Source organism: Pseudonaja textilis, chromosome Z, assembly GCF_049901715.1.
Source record: "Pseudonaja textilis isolate UNSWEBS1 chromosome Z, rPseTex1.2, whole genome shotgun sequence".
Classification (NCBI taxonomy): domain Eukaryota; kingdom Metazoa; phylum Chordata; class Lepidosauria; order Squamata; family Elapidae; genus Pseudonaja; species Pseudonaja textilis.
In genome coordinates this window covers 102128161-102144614 of record NC_142008.1, presented here as the reverse complement: position 1 = coordinate 102144614, position 16454 = coordinate 102128161, and the positions used below count along the sequence as shown (strand labels likewise).

The following is a 16454-nucleotide window of genomic DNA, read 5'->3' as shown; positions in this document are numbered from 1 at the left end:
ATCGTGTGTCTCTGAAAATATGCATGCTGTTTACATTTCCCATCCCATAGGAAACTATGCCACCCTCTCTGCAAGTCGTGACCCTCTATCGACAATGCTCTTCTATTTTCCAGGTTGATCTAATCTTTAATCCATACCATAGCCGCAGCCTGATAATACATTTCCAAGTCAGGGAGTCCAAAGCCACCCCTTTCTCTTTTGTCCTGTAACAATTTAATTTTTATCCTAGCTTTTTTTCCATCCCAAACAAATTTACTTATTCGTCGATCTAATTCTCTAAAAAAGATTTTATCCAATCTTATTGGTACAGTTTGAAAAAGATACAGCATTTTTGGTAGGGTAGACATTTTAATTGCCACAATTTTCCCCAGTAGTGATAGCTGTAATTTCCCCCACATTTCCAATTCTTTTTTCGATTTGTATTATTAGTCATAGTTATCTTTTTTGATTGAAGAGCATCTTGCTGTTAACCAAATGCCTAAATATTTTATCTTTTTCACACTTTGCATCCCCAATTTTCCTTCTAATTCTTTTTTTTTGCTTATCTTTTAAATTTTTAGTCAATAATTTTGTTTTGTTTTTATTAATCGTAAGGCCTGCGACCTTGCCAAATTCCTCTATTTCCTTTGTTAATTTTACTCCCGTATCCTCTGGGTCTTCCCCCAAAAATACTATATCATCGGCAAATGCCTGTACCTTATAATGTTCCTTTTTAATTAAAGCCCCTTTGAGTTCTACATTTTTCCTAACATTTTCCAATAAGTTTTCTAAGGTAAGAATAAAGAGAAGGGGTGACTCACTCCCTTGTTGATCTTGAATGTTTCCGTTCAGTCACCGTTCATTATTACGTTGGCCGTCTGTGTCGTATAAATTGTCGAAATCAATTTAATATATTGCCAAATTGCATGCTTTTTAATTGTTGCATTATGAACTGCCAATTAACATTGTCAAATGCCTTTTGTGCATCAAGGAAGACTATTGCCAATTGTTTTCCTGGGTTTGCTTCATAATATTCTATTATATGCAATACCATTCTGGTATTATTTTAATTTGTCTATTCAGTAAGAATCCGTTTTGGTGGCTATGAATGATCTAATTAAGGGTTTTTTTCAATCTTTCTGCCATTATGGACATAAATATTTTATAATTAACATTTAAAAGGGATATGGGCCTATAATTTGAATTAGTTGATAGTCCGAATCTTCTTTTGGGATCAATGTTATGTATGTCTTCCCCCATGACTTAGGTAATTTTGCTGTCATCAGTATCTCATTGTAGAGTTCTAATAATTGCATTTCTAATTTTTCTTGGAGCGTTTTATACAGTTCCCCTGGGAGACCATCCGGTCCCAGTGTCTTGTTGTTTTTCTGTTTCAGGATTGCCTCTTGCAGTTCTCTTAATGTTATTTCCCTGTTTATCTCTTGTTTATCCTCTTCCGGGATCACAGGTAGCCCTTTTCCTTCTAAATAATGTTGGATATTTCCCTCTGGTATGTCTTCCCTACTATATAGTTCCTCAAAAAACCTTTTAACAATATGTTTTTTTCTTTTCAGTTTGATGTTGTAGCGTACCATCAGCGTCCTTCAATTGTTGGATTGCTCTTTTTTCTTTTTCTTTCTTAAGTCTATAGGCTAGCCACTTTTCCAGCTTATTCGTGTGTTCAAAATAATTCTGTTTTTATCTTTTTCATGTCCTATAACCATTCATCTTGTGCTGACATGTTCAATTTATGTCTAATCATTATCCTCTCTGTATTTGCTGTCTTATTATGTGGTGTTTTTTCTAGTGTTTTTCTAACTCAAGAGTATCTAGTAGTTTAGATTGTTCTACTTTCCCCCCTCTTATATCTACATGTATTATATGAAATTGCTAGGCCCCTTATATATGCTTTAGTCATGTCCCATAGGTTTGGAATTGATGTTTGTTGTTTTTTGTTTTCCTTCAGAAAGAACTCCAATTCTTCTTCCATCATCTTAACATATTTTTTCTTTTAGGATCTCCTTGTTTAGCATCCATCTTGGGTTTTTTCCCAATCCTTTCCAACTTATTTTAATGGGATTATGGTCCGCCCATGTGTTAGATTCAGTTTCTTTTTCTTTTATATTATGTTTCATTTCCCCATTTGTCCATAACATATCCAATCTTGACCATGATGTGTGTGGTTCTGAATAGTAAGTATACCGTTTTTTGTCTGGATTTCTTTCTCTCCGTGTATCTTTTAATCCTAATTCTTCCGCCATTTGATAAAATACTTTTGGTAATGTTTTCCTTTTCCGTTTTTTCCCTAGATTTTCGTTATTGTAGTCTTTTCCTAAATTTGCTATTGCATTGAAATCACCTAGCAGACATATGTCTCATATTCCTCTTTTTTTCCTTTTAATTTGTGAATTTAAACCATTGATGTTAATGGAAATCAATTTGATTTCTTCCGCCATCTTACTCTGTAGTCGTTTCTTGTTGAAGCTTATTTGCTCTCGTTTGCGTGTCTCATTCTTACGCCTTCTCTTTCCACTTCTTCCTGCTCTCTTTCCTCTTGTTCTGTTTCTCTTTCCTCAACCCGATCTTCTTCTTGGCTCCTACTTTCTACTTCCTCTTTGCTGTTCTGGTCTTCTCCTGATACCACATACAGTTCAAAGAATTCCCTCGCTTTTTCTATACTGTCTATTTTAAATTTTTTATCCTGCCATGATATTAACATTCTTTACAATTCTATGTATTATTATTATTATTACCTTTATTGTCAGAGTACTACATGTGTACAATGAGATTGGCTGAGCCTCCCTTCATGCACTCCCCCCAACACAACCCACAGTGAGGACAGAAGTCCCTAACACAGTCCCAATCTTATTACATTATGTGACCTTGTTGCACAACTTGCCGGCCCTGCAAGTTTGTCATACTATGTTGACATGAAGTTATTTTCGGTTCAGAAATCTGACAGCCTGTGGGTAGAAACTGTTCTTCAGCCTGTTAGTGCGGCTGACTATGCTTCTATATCTCCTACCCGATGATAGGAGAGTGAAAAAGTGCTGACCGGCGTGTGAATCGTCCCTGAGAATTTTCCTCACTCTTCTAAGGCAGCGAGCGCTCGCGATGTCATCTAGTGGTATTAGGGAACAGCTCACAATGTTTTGTGCTGTGCTCACTGCCTGTAAAGCCAGCATACTACACTGTAATGCAATATGTGAGGACGCTTTCTATTGTGGACTGGTAAAAGGAGGTCATCAGTCATTGTTCCACTTTATTCTTTCGCAAGACCCCAAGGAAATGGAGTCTCTGTTGGGCCTTTTTGGCCACCTGGGTTGTGTTGATTTTCCAGGTAAGATGTTCGCTGAGGTATACTCCCAGGAATTTAAAGGAGGAAACTCTCTCCACACCGCTCCCCTCGATATAAAGTCGGGCGGGTTCATCTCTCTTCTTCTGGAAGTGTAACACCATCTTTATCTTGCTGATGTTTAAGTGCAAGTTGTTTTCTAGGTACCATGAGGATAATTTTTTAACCTCCTCCTTGTACACTGTTACATCTTCACCTGTAATGTGACTCAATACATTAGTATTATCTGCAAACTTAATGATCACAGAGGATGGGTCAGACGGTACACAGTCATGTGTGTACAATGAGTACAGGTAGGGACCGAGCACCCCGGCCTGGGGGGAGCCAGTGCTAAGCTTCAAGGAGGTGGATGTGACAGACCCAGCCCTCACTGTTTCTGGTCTGTCCTTCAGAAAGTGTTTGATCCAGTCACAGGTGGAAGAGGGAAAATCCAAGTCAGTCAGCTTTTCGATAAGGATGCTCGGCAGGATAGTATTGAAGGCTGAACTGTAGTCAATGAAAAGCACCCTGACATAGTTTCTGGGTTTCTCCAGATGGCTCACTACAGAATGTAGTTGACCTCTTTGAACTGTAAGCAAACTGATGTTTGTCAAAGTCTGGGGGGAGGCATGTCCTAAGGTGTTGGGGAACCAGTCTTTCGAAGCATTTCATCACTACTGACATAAGTATTAATATGTGTATTTGAATCCAGTATTTTTAGCTTTTTATATGCCTACCAATCAATCAGAATGTTCCTTCATATTGTTCATATTTCCAACATACATTTGGAATGCCTTTATACATTCTAGATAATGTTGCTAGAATTAGGTATAACCATTTCATATATGTCATTAAATATTCTCTTTTTTAAGAGAATAACAGTAACATATCAGTTTGGGAGAAGAATAAGATTTTCAGAGAAGGATTACATAAATCAGGAATTAAAGCTCTTTGGGGTTTTATTTTGGTGAGCATCTATGGATACAGATGTTTGAATCCAAACTTCTCAAGTAGATTCAAACACGGAGGGATAACGACATTGTGTTATTTGGAAATGAGGACTGAATTAGCATGCGTATATATGTATGCATGTAAAATCAATTCATTCTCTGTGTTGGGCTAGTTTTCAAGAGCAGAGATGTCTACTTTGGATAAGAAGGTTTTGCCTAAAGTAATTGAATTTGCTGCTCCTTTGTCCTTCAGAGCTCTTATTCCCATCTTTAGCTAGACTTTTGGCATGAGCAGCTGAAGTATGTATTCCAAGAAGCCAGTTCCCTAATTTATTGTCCTAACCTTAGAGATAACAAAAAAATGACACTTTTTAAATCCGGCTAATCAAAGCTGAAGCACATGCCTTATTTTATATGGAATGATGAAAAAGGAGATGGAGGAGAAGTTCCTCTCCAGAACAATATGAATTATGCTGCAAAGGTCTCTGATCTATGGAAATTAATATTGAGATCAAGGAAGGACAGAGTTGCATCTAATGAGCTGAACGGAAATGGCTTCTGGCAAAAAAACCTCTTGACTCTTCATTAGATAGGAATTTACTTTATAGTGCTATGTAGGGTACTGACAAAATCAATTCCTGGACAGAGAAGAGACAGGAAACTCCTAGTTCAATTTGAGGTCTTAGAATTACAGGCATCCACAGCAAAAACATGATGGCACATATATAATGATGTCATCATTATATCCACAAACTACTTTCGTCAGATGTATGATGCAAATAATTATAGCATGTGAAAGATGTTCTAAAATTTGTGTCACTATTTGACATTGTAATGGTTTATTACAGTGAATACCACCTAAAATCAGATATTTTCTATTTTACTTCATTGTTCCAGCTGGAACAGGTTAGCTTTTCAGCATTTCAACCTTGCATCCTGGGCCATTCTTCATCTGCTGCCCAAGACCTGCTACACACAGTTGCTTTCTATGAAGTATCACTGACATGTATAATAGAAGATAGATGATAATGCTTAAACCAGCCTGAAAAGTGCTAGAGGAGCCTGGTTGTCAAGGGAGAGAAAGAACAAAAACAAGAGACAGTGAGTAAACTGGACTGAGTCAGAACTGCTGCAGGAATTTGTGGTGAGAAAAAGCTGGATTATACTGCAAAATATCAAAAGGAAGAAGGGGAGAAGGAAAAAAAATACAGTGCAATACTCACCCTTAAATTTGGATCGGATATTGGCCAACTCCTTGTTAATTCGTTTAATTTCAGCCTCTTTACTCTTACCTAGAAATGAGAAGCAAGGAATAAAACATGGATAATACCCAACCTCCATACACAATAATCCAGGTGTCTGCATATTACTGATTGCATGAGACAACTAAATAAATATGATGAAGAAAGGGGTCAGATAAATGCCAACAGATAATGTCAAATTGCCACGTATGCTACTTGAATAAAACAGCATGAAAAAGCAAAATCTTCTCCAGCCTATTTTCTAAATGAGTTGGTCTATTAATTCCAGAATTCGTAGCCAGATGCACTTCCCACATATCTGGTAGTACTATCTCAGAGATGGCCACTGTATACTAAAACTCAGGAGCTATAGGGTCTAACAGGGGACCCAGGTTTTTTATCAGAGCAGGAGGCAGACTGCATTACCATACTGTTTTTCTTCAATCAAAATACATTATTCTCAAGCCACTGTTCAGCAATAGCTAGTGAAAAGATATTTAGGTGAAAGGAATGGTATAATTTGCTTCTGGTACCAATTCAAGGTGCTCATGTATATTCACACAAACATTTACAGATATTTGTGACAGTGTGTGAAGGAATCTCTTTCCATATATTCCAACTCATCTTATAAGATCATGCTCAAAAGCCCTGCTCCAGTGCCATGCTGAATTTCAATTAGTAGATGACCACTGCAGTGATTCCAGTGAATCCCAGTAGTTGTCCCAGGCTATGGATGGCTCCCAAGTAAGTCAGGCCTGGTACCTATTATCCTTCTGGCCCAAGGCAAAGATGTTTTAATTCGTTTTCATACACATGATTCATGACTATATTCATATCTCAAATGTTATACTGCGAAACTTCTTAAGCAGTCTTTATCTGCTGTCCATACCGTTTTATTTTTATGTTGTACATTTTTCATCATTTTATTCATTTTCATAATAATTTTTAGGCTGTGGTAAGTTGCAGGAGCAAAATTATGTTACAGAGGCACAAAAGGATAATAAATAAAATTCAGAGAAAAGTCTTAGTGTGTACATACCCTAGGGGCTGTTTTTCAATTAAAACCAATTTTTGGATCTTCTGCATCTTAGAGTCTTTTAGTATTTTCTGGAGTGTCAAGCCTCACATGTCAGTCCAACAGAGCAATGGATAATGCACCCATTTTCAGATGATTGCAAAAACCATTGCAACATTGCTACATAAGTCAAAGAAAACAGATCTACATCTAGCAAATCTGGAGAGTACATGCTCCCAGGAGGTTAATGAAACATTTGCCCTAACAGGCAGAAGCTGTTCCACAATTAAGTTAGTTCAGCAGGATGAAGGCTGAGATAAACAGATTTGTATACATAAATGCTCCTAGGATGGGACTGCTTTGTTCATGAGGCATATAGGCTATGGGACATGAGGAAAAAAATGATTCCTTATCCAGGATTTAAACCATTAAGTAGGAAGAAAAATGACTTACAGAACGAGAAAGTTAGCTACTTGATTCAGAGACATTGCCTGTAGGCCACATCTGTAATCTTGTTTTAAGTTAAAAAGTACAAAGTTAATAAACCCAGGTGCCAGTACAGAGTGGTAACAATTTCATTCATCAATAATAGAGCATAACATCCTTCAGGTTTTATTTAAATGATATAGAAGAAAATTAAATTGCTAAATTCTGCAATGGAAGCGAAGGGCTTTGAGCCCTTTGCTTTAAATAGTCTAGCAATATCTTTTCTGCTGAATTAGGATTGCCATGTCTTCCCTTCCATTTCCTCTGTTAGGTTCCCTTATTTAACTCCATGCAACCAACAGGTACAGCATGATGTAATAGTGGGAAACATCGTGCTAAAATAAGTGAAGGATGCAAATGAGAGGGAATATTATTTGAGATGTCTCAAATTCCTTCAGAAGAGATAAATAATAATTTAAAAAACAAATAATTAAAGTAGATCCATCCACCTCTAAGCGTGAAACAATGTACTAGTATATTTAACCCATTTATTCTTCTCTCAAGGAAAAAAAAACACCCCAAAAGGTTACTCCTTGGGTTTCCAATCACAGAATTATATGCTAAGATGCCAATTCAAGCTAAAAATAAACTTTCTTTAAATCATAATTTCACAATGAATTAGCCATTCACACAACGGTCAAGAATAATGAGATACATGCATGTATTACCCTGCAGTTTATTCCCATGTTAGTTCATCAAGCCCTCATATTGGGTTTGAGGCTAACTGACAGTGCGATTGGAGAGTTATCACAAGGTGGGTGCTGTTATTTACATAATACCATGGAAGTGATCCTCTTAAGGCTATCATATTTCTTTGTTTATTTCCTGGCATGCAGATTCCAAAGATAAAAGGAAGATGAAAAAGGCATTAGAACCCAAAACACATGCTTCCTTCTTCCACCTGCCAAAAGCATATGATCCAAACACTACTACTTCTATCTCCTGTCTTGGGGAAGGGAAATCAGCCTCTAAAAAGAGAAAGCTGTGTTTCCTCAAATTGTTCCTTCCTTCCTTCCTTCCTTCCTTCCTTTCCTGGGATGTTCAAACAAAAATCACACTCATAGGGGTTTCTCCTTTGTCCCAATAGCACCCTGTTGAGATAATCAAAGGCCTGCCAACTTTTCCTTTGCTTAAGAATCGCTGTTCCTTAAGAACAAGCAATGTAAGAGCTCTTTGTTCATCTCTTTGGGTAGATACAACTATATTCAGTGGGGAAATTCCTTTTCCAGAACATGTTGGATTACAATTCCCATAATCCTTGTTCATTGGCTTATCTGAATTATAATTCAATGAAATCTAGAAACAGATTCCATTTTAAAAGATTATCAAAGAATGTATGAATGCATATCTAAAAAAATCCATGCCACAGGAATTAGTGGCCACCAGATCTGTAAAAATACGTTTACTGTATTTATCACATCCTGCTTGTCCAACGGGAAGTTCACAAAAGCTTTCAAGGGCCTGTATTTCATCATAGCTATGCTTTCTTGCACATCAGACAGTTCTAAGCCCAGTTTGAAATGTGACATTCCTTAGTAATGTGGCCATCAGATCTCATGCAATTTTGTTAGGCCTCTTACATCTCTCTCCACTCCAAAAAATGTGTTTAATAAAATTAAGATGTAGCCTTTCATCTAACATTTTGAACATAGCTCTTCCCACATATTCCTCTATGTTTCCTTGGGTTCTTTTTTTTAAAATAAAGTTTTATTAAGTTTTAACAAAACAAATAAAACATCTTATTTGAGTACAGCATGGTTCCGGGTTATCACATTTCCATACAGACACAATTTCACATGCATATTCATCTTATATATTCAACTTCATATCTTATTACTCTTTTTCCAACTTCGAACTACTACTCCCTTTACTTCTCTTAATTTTCTTTTATGATTATCCCATTTTCTTATTTAATTGTATTTCTTTTACCTAAATTTCTGTATCTTTTTATTGATTATACTTATACTTTCGTCTGTCTTGTTTACAATTTCATTATGTTCTCTTCCAACATTCTTAAAAAGTAAAGTTCCCTCTATGATTGCCAATCAGAGTGCAACATCTTTAAGTCTTATTGTTATTATCATATGAAATTTCATTAAACATTAAATTTGTGCATTCTAAAATTATAACATTCAAATTTCTAATATCTATTTTATATCATGTAAATCTCATCATTCAGACTCTGCTTGGTACCTCCCCTTGAAAATGTAAAAAGAAAAATTCTAAAAACATAGCAAAAACAATATATATATATATAAACATTAGTGAACAAAATAGTTATTCAAATTCATTCTAATACTGGTATGAGCCTTGTAAATCTTTCACGTTTCTTTTCAATATTTATCAGTTGAAATGTTTCCCTCCCTTCTTCCTTATTATTTAACTGTTAATAAGCATAACATTGGATAGTTATACAGTTTAATCTTATAAGTTATTTACTATTAATAAGCAAATTAATTATTCAAATTCATTCTAGTAACTGGTATAAATTCCCTTATAAATCTTTCACATTTCTTTTCAATATTTTATCAATCTTTAGAAACAATTACAATGTTTCCCTCTTTTCTTTATTATTGCATTAATTATAAATAAACATACCATTACATAACAATACAGTTTTATCTCATAGATTTACTTATTTCATTTCTAACACATTACAGTATTCTACTATAACAACACTATCTTTTGTACCTTTGCAGAATCCTCACTTTTAACTTAAACATTGTCTGTGTTTTCTAGCTGAGCAAATACCTTTAATCCTAGTAAGTTTCCCCTTTTTCTTTATTTCCTGTTTTTGTCCCTCATGAGTTCTTTCCCTTTCTATCTTCCCCCCCTCTTTCTCATCCCGTTTTTTATACCCTTCTCTCTCTAATTTTCCCTTCTGTGGTTTTCTTTTCTGCTTGTCCTTGCTGTTATACTTCTTTTTCAGACTATTTTTCTTTTTGGCTGTTCCCTTTGATCTCAAACTTTTAACTCCTTTCCCCCCTTTTCCCCTTATTATGACACTTTGCATTATTTGATCATTGAAAATGTCTTCTCCTTTGTCCCGCCCTTCTTCTTGCTCTTGAAGCTTTTCCTTTTCATAGTTCAGGATCTCCATTTCAAGAAATTCAAATACAAAGCCAAAGGATCTTCCTCCCCTTTCTGCATCTTCTTTCTGTTTTTTAAGACTCATCTTCAATTCCTTCAGGAGTGATGCCATTTTAAACTTTTGAACAACCACCCGATTGACTTTAAGTAAAAACAGAAAAAGAAAGAAAAAACCAATGCCAAAAACTTTTTTTAATGTCACCAAATGATCCCAGACTGTTCCTTCTTGTTTCTTTCCTTTACTTTTCCTTTCTGTGGGTTACTGTATCTTTTAATAAGGTTTCAGTTACAATGTATCCTCGGGAGTCTTTTCAAAGTTTTGCTACTAATCCTCTTTATTTTTCCAGGTGGCACTCCATTTTTTCATTATTCCAAGTTCCACCATTTTGCCTCCACTCTTCTCCTTTTTAGGGCTTTAAAATGACCAAAGAAAAAATCTTTATTCTCATTTTGACACTTAAATTTCACTTAAAGTTGCCTATTAGTGTCAAAGTAGATTAATATAGATTTCTTTCCATACCATTTGTAATGGTCAATATAAAGGTAAAAAAAGGGTTTTTAACCTCCTTTTCTCTCTCCTTCACCGCTTAAAAGTCTTCTTTCAGAAGTATCCCTCTAGGTACTTTTAGATTCAGGGTACCTTGCTTAGATGTTCTCTGTTGTTTAGCCCGGTCTATCCTGCTTTCCTCTTTGTCTTCCTCCTGCACAATCTTATCCAGTCAGGTTCTTCTTTGAGGTGGCCATTTCTGACCACCGCTGCAACTGCCTTTGGGAAAGGGAGTTTAGACCAGCCAAGGAGGAGAGATGCGACTCCCCTCCACTCGGCTAGCAATCTCCTCCCTCTTCACCACCTCTATGGGGTGGGTTCAGCCCCGAATCCAAAGGATTGGGGCGCTCCAGCAGTGAACACAGATTGAAACCATGCACGATCGCAGATTTCGGTCTGCCGCTGAAGAAACCCAAACCGGAAGGTTTCCCTGGGTTCTTATTACTTCATTTTCTATTGCTAAATAAAGTTTAAATCAATCTGATGTGTTCTCTGTTGAAATTTCTCTCCGCTCCCACAAATTCCAGCACCCATTTCTGCTCGTTTAGTGATTCAAAGATCTCCCATAACATCTTAAAATGTGTATCTTGGGGCCTTGGGAAATATATGCCTGACTTCTATTGATTATACTATAGCAAAAAACATCAGGTCCTGTTCATTCACTAATCTACATTATTGTAAACAGAGTATTTTCTAAGACTTAGGATGGGCATTGGACAAGGACATGGCTTCATTTTTAATTGCTGCTTTTACAAAGAAATGTTGGCAGCTGCAGCTTTTGTTGCCTATGCATGACAAGCTGCATCTAACAAAATACCCCACAATTGTTAAAAAGCCATAGAACCTTCCTTTCCAATTTGACTATTTTAGGCAATACCTTTCTGGAAATGTGTCACAACCCCTTCCCAAATTTTTTCTGACATCTCTAACCAGATATAAATGATGTGCAAGGAAGTATGGTTACATGAAGCAATTTAAAAACAGGCATATTGAATTTTCTACTTTCATAAAACAGAAGAAACGGTACTAATTCATATTATGAAGCACCATTGCTCTTTAATGTTTTTTTTCTTCAGATAAAAGATCTTATCCTTTTTAATCTTAGGAGTGAACAACCTCAAAATCTTTTGCACAACAACTTCCATAATTCCTGGCAGGGAATAATGGCGGTTATCACCTGAAATCTGCAGACCATTAGATTTAATAATCCTGTTTTAGCTGAAACTTTCAAATAATTCCATGGAGTTACAGTCTCATCTGGTAATATTTTCAGAGATGTTAAGGCTAGTGGCACTAAGGCCAAAAATCCCACACATGGAAAGCTTCTGCTTCCAAGCAAATTGGCTTATATGGTCTTCTGGTGCTAGGCCAATTCACATGGCTACAGAATGACTTTTCCCTGAAATTTCAGTACACAGAAGTTGTTGCAACATAATTACAACTACCTGATAAAATCAGCTTTTAATATGTTTTCCAGAATAGTGGAGTTATCATGCTAACATCTAGACTTTTTCATTGAACTGCAGGGATGGTTTAGAGGAAAATCAGCCAGTCAGAACCTAAAAAAGATTGTGTCAGTTTTGTTGACTGTTCCACAAAAAACTGCTCTAGCAACTGCTCTAGCCTTACTGCATGTAAAGTAACATTGCAAAATGCTTTTTCACTGGCTGAAAAAAGGAAAGGTGGGGGCAAAGTTTAGGATTTCTGAGAAGGAACTAGGGGAAAAAAAGATTGAACCAAACAAATGTAATATTATTCAGTCACAATGAAACAACCATACCAAAGTCTAAACAAAAAAAATCTAGTTCTGACTTAAAATCTCTATGTTTTAAAATATACTCTAACATCCTTAGTCTCCTGATCATTAGAGCTTTTTCATGACTAAAGAAGCATATCTGAAAAATTAGGACCTGAATACATGCTATTAAAGCCAGTAATTGGATTTTTTTTTCAGCATTACTGAAGGAAGCTATAAATATATACTTTAACCATACTCCATGACATCTAAAACCTCTCTAGTTTCAAACTGATAGTAATGGGACATGAATGCCATAGAAAAGCTGACAATTTATAGTGACTAGAAACCTTCACTGGTTTAATTTGTTTTCCATAGGACAATCTGAATTCCTCAATCTTTCTTACTCTTATGGAGATTCTAAACAGTAACCTCTTATTTGCAGCAATGCCCCTGCAGTAAAGCTTACATTTAGGCTGCAAAAATCTAGATAATGAAAAATACTGTACAGAGAAGTAATTTCAAGGAGTTTTGTACCAAATATAGTAAGCCTACATTTGTCCTTTTGCAAAGATCCAAGAGCCCTTTTTAAAGCCATCACACACAGACTCCCAAATACATACCATCTTCCCCTCAAATTTACAAAAGCAAGCCCTTGTCTATTTCATTTAGCAAATATGACAGCTGTCCACCTCCAGGCAATATCATTGAATATATTTATATATGGGGGCAGCAGGAAGTAGGAGGGATGGAACCTTATCCCTAAGCAAATCTCAGAACCCCTTTCTTATTCTCCACCACCTGATTTCCCTATAATGGCCATGACCCCTAATTTCCACCTCTCTAAACAACTTTTCCGCTTCTCTCCCCACCACCTCTTGAGTTAAATAATAAAAATGTCCGGATTAAGCAAAATAGCCAGAAGAGACACAAATCCCAGGTTGAATGATCTCCACCTTCACACGGGGGATGCCTTCAATTAGCCAGCCTCCCCCGCTGCCTGTGCCATATTTACCCAACTTGTATCCTCCTCCAATGACTGACAGGCCTCTGCCTATCCAAACCGCGGGCATGTCTGGTGGCTGGCAGCCTCGCCCTTACCTTGACATTAGGTCGCCTCCTTCCAGCCTACCTGCTTTCTCTTTTCCGAAGCCCCACTGGGCAGGCGATCGGGCAGCAAGCGTTCCTCCCCGAGGTTCAAGTCTTTTGCCTTCAGTCGACTGAGCCCCCCACTAAACCCATCATCACACTCAACTCTTCCTCCGCCGGCGCCGCCGAGCACAATCACGAGCCGTTTCCACCCGCCCGAATTCTCCCCAAGGTCCAATCCGCCACCCCCCCCAAAGCGCGTATACAAGATTCATTCGGTTCTGAAGGATCCTCCTCTGCCCTCCTGTCTTTCCCACAGCGGCAATCACTTACAGTTTCGGATATCGGAGATAAATACGGCCAGGCCCCGCATCCCGTCTCCTTGGAAACGGCCGGCATGGTGACGATAGAGGATCGGGACCACGGCGATGCTCCGTTCCGCGCCCGAACCTGGCCCAGCTGCACCGAACCGACCCTAACATTTCCGATTGGCTCCTCATTCCATCCGTCATGAAACGTTTTCACTCTCTATTGGGTGGAGGTGCCGCTTTTCAAACCTGAGGTGCGTTCTATTGACAGAAATAAGCCAGCCTTCTAAGGGATTGGTCAGTAGGTTTAAATCCCGCCTGCTCCTCTCCCTATTGGATCCGGTGAATCTTAATGTCAAATAAGTCCCCTCTGCAATTCTGCATTTTCCATTGGACATGGTTTCCCAAGAAGCCCACCTAAGCCGACCCCCGACTGTGCCCCTTCGGTTTGAATATCTTGATCGATTTTAAGACATGTCAGTCAAAGGCTGCCCCGCCCATTTCCTCTTGCGAAATCAAGCAAGCGGAATCTCGGCTCGCTGCTGGGCGGGGAAGTGTTCTTGGTTATTGGGCGAGAGGTCCACGTCCTCCAAGTTCAAGTCCGTGGGTTTTTTTGGCCGAAAAGGCTCGCGGTGGAAGGGCGGCAAAAGAAAGGAAAAGAACGGCGGGGATCGTCATCAAATTTCAGCCAATTGGCTTCGGGAAGAGAAGGCACCACGAACTAGGGCGGCCGAGTGTAAAGGGCGATTTCTTGTCTTCCAGTTCCTCAGGGGATTTTTTTCTTTCTCCTTTAAGGACAGAATTTACTGTAGGAAAGAATCAGTGTAACTTATTTCATTAGAACTAAAACCACAGGTATATTCCGTTTTTTTAGGGTGGCCACAATGTTAAATATCCTCCAGCATTTACATTTCTACTTCCTTTCCTTTCCCATTCATTAAAAAAAAAAAATTCCTGCTGGAGAAATGTTTTCCCAGTAATGCTTTTAATAAATCATTTGTCCTGCCTTTCCATGGGAGTATGAGTGTAGGAACTAAGGAAACTCAAGCTGTGCAGTGCAAGTATTGTTTTTATGGCGGTGCATGTGAACCTGTGGCTTAGCTTATTTGCTACATAGATCCTTTTAAGTTACCTGAATACAGCTTCAAAAACCGACTGAAACAGTTAAGATGAAATTTTAAAGCTTTGTTTGACATATAATAGCATGGCATGTATATTATACTAAGGTATAGGTGGATTTTCATTTACTAAGGTAAAGGAAGAGATTATGGTTTGGTGTTATATAGAAACTAGCCAATGAACATATTTATTGCATTCATATCCTGCCTTTTCTTTGGGAGTTCAAATTGGCATATCTAGAGTTATGTCCTCATTTTATGTCAATGCAACAACGATCTTAAATTAGGTTGAATTGAGAAAGAAAAACTTGATATCTGGTCAGTTGATTGTGGAATGTGAACCCGTTCTGTTGGGTTTATTCAAGTGGTTAAGCATAACATCCATTCAACTATTGTGGATGGTCAACATTTCATGTTGATCAAAAGAAATACTATTTTTTTCTTTGGTTTACTCTAGAGCACTACAGGTAGTCCTCGACTTACAACAATTCATTTAGTGACCAGATGCTTGGCAACTGGCTCATATTTATGATGGTTTCAGTGTCCTGGGGGTCATGAGATCACTTTTTGTGACCTTCTGACAAGCAAAGTCAATGGGGAAGCCAGATTCACTTCACAACAGTGTTATTAACTTAAGAACTTCTGTGCTTCACTTAACAACTATCAAGAAAGGTCATAAAATGGGACAAAACTCTCTTAACAAATGTCTCACTTAACAGCAAATTTTGGGCTCAATTGTGGTCATAACTCGAGGACTCCTGTACTAGTCTTTGATAGCATTACATTTGAACCAGCCCAATGTCTGAGCAATCAGTCAGGTGTCTTTGATAGTTCGTGAATTATGTGTTTCACTTCATAAATAGATAAATATTTGATAATATTAATTAATTGAATTTATATTGCTGCCTATTCACCCATAGTGACTCAAGGCAGCTTACAGAATATAAAATCACATTTAAAACAACAAAAACTAAAAAAAAGAATCAAATAAATTAATATAGTACAATATAACAAAATCACTTCCCGCCCTGGGGACAGCAGATCACATGAGCCATTTAATGGGCTCCGTCCCGCTCTGGGTTCCTTAGGCCCACTGGCAGAACTGGGTCTTCAGCGCCTTCCAGAAGAGTGGGGCCGTTCTAATCTCTGGGGGAATGATGTTCCAGAGAGAGAGCCACTACGGAGAAGGCCCTTCCTCTGAATCCCACCAGGTGTATCTCCCTCGGGGATGGGACATGAAACATTCCCTGGCTCCCTGCTCCAATGGGTCAGGTAGATGTGACCGGCAAGAGACGTTTCCTCAGATAATAAAGAGTTATTATGTGGTGTGAACTTTTATGCATAAGTTTGTGTGTGATATGTAAATCTGGTTGATTGTTTAACTGTGATTTATAGAAGTAACAAACCAATAACTAATCGTAGTTGTTGAATCTAACCTGGGCAAAGTATGAAAAAAAAGGCAATTAGCAGTTAAATATATTTCTTTAGCTCAATCCATGCAATTCTTTCAAATTAGGAAAGAATTATTTGCATTGCTTTTCTTTTTATTGAAGACTGTGCTG

At 37.6% G+C, this 16454-nt stretch overlaps 1 protein-coding gene across 1 annotated transcript in view; it reads right to left on the bottom strand.

Annotated features, from left to right (window-relative positions):
- The window catches only part of AP2A1 (adaptor related protein complex 2 subunit alpha 1), a 41729-nt gene extending 27849 nt beyond the window's left edge, over positions 1 to 13880 (bottom strand). The window contains 3 exon segments of the mRNA XM_087917053.1: positions 5487 to 5555; positions 13800 to 13850; positions 13853 to 13880. Coding sequence (XP_087773179.1) covers positions 5487 to 5555; positions 13800 to 13850; positions 13853 to 13865 — 133 coding nt within the window. The 5' untranslated portion in view covers positions 13866 to 13880.
- Positions 13881 to 16454: the final 2574 nt, after the last annotated feature.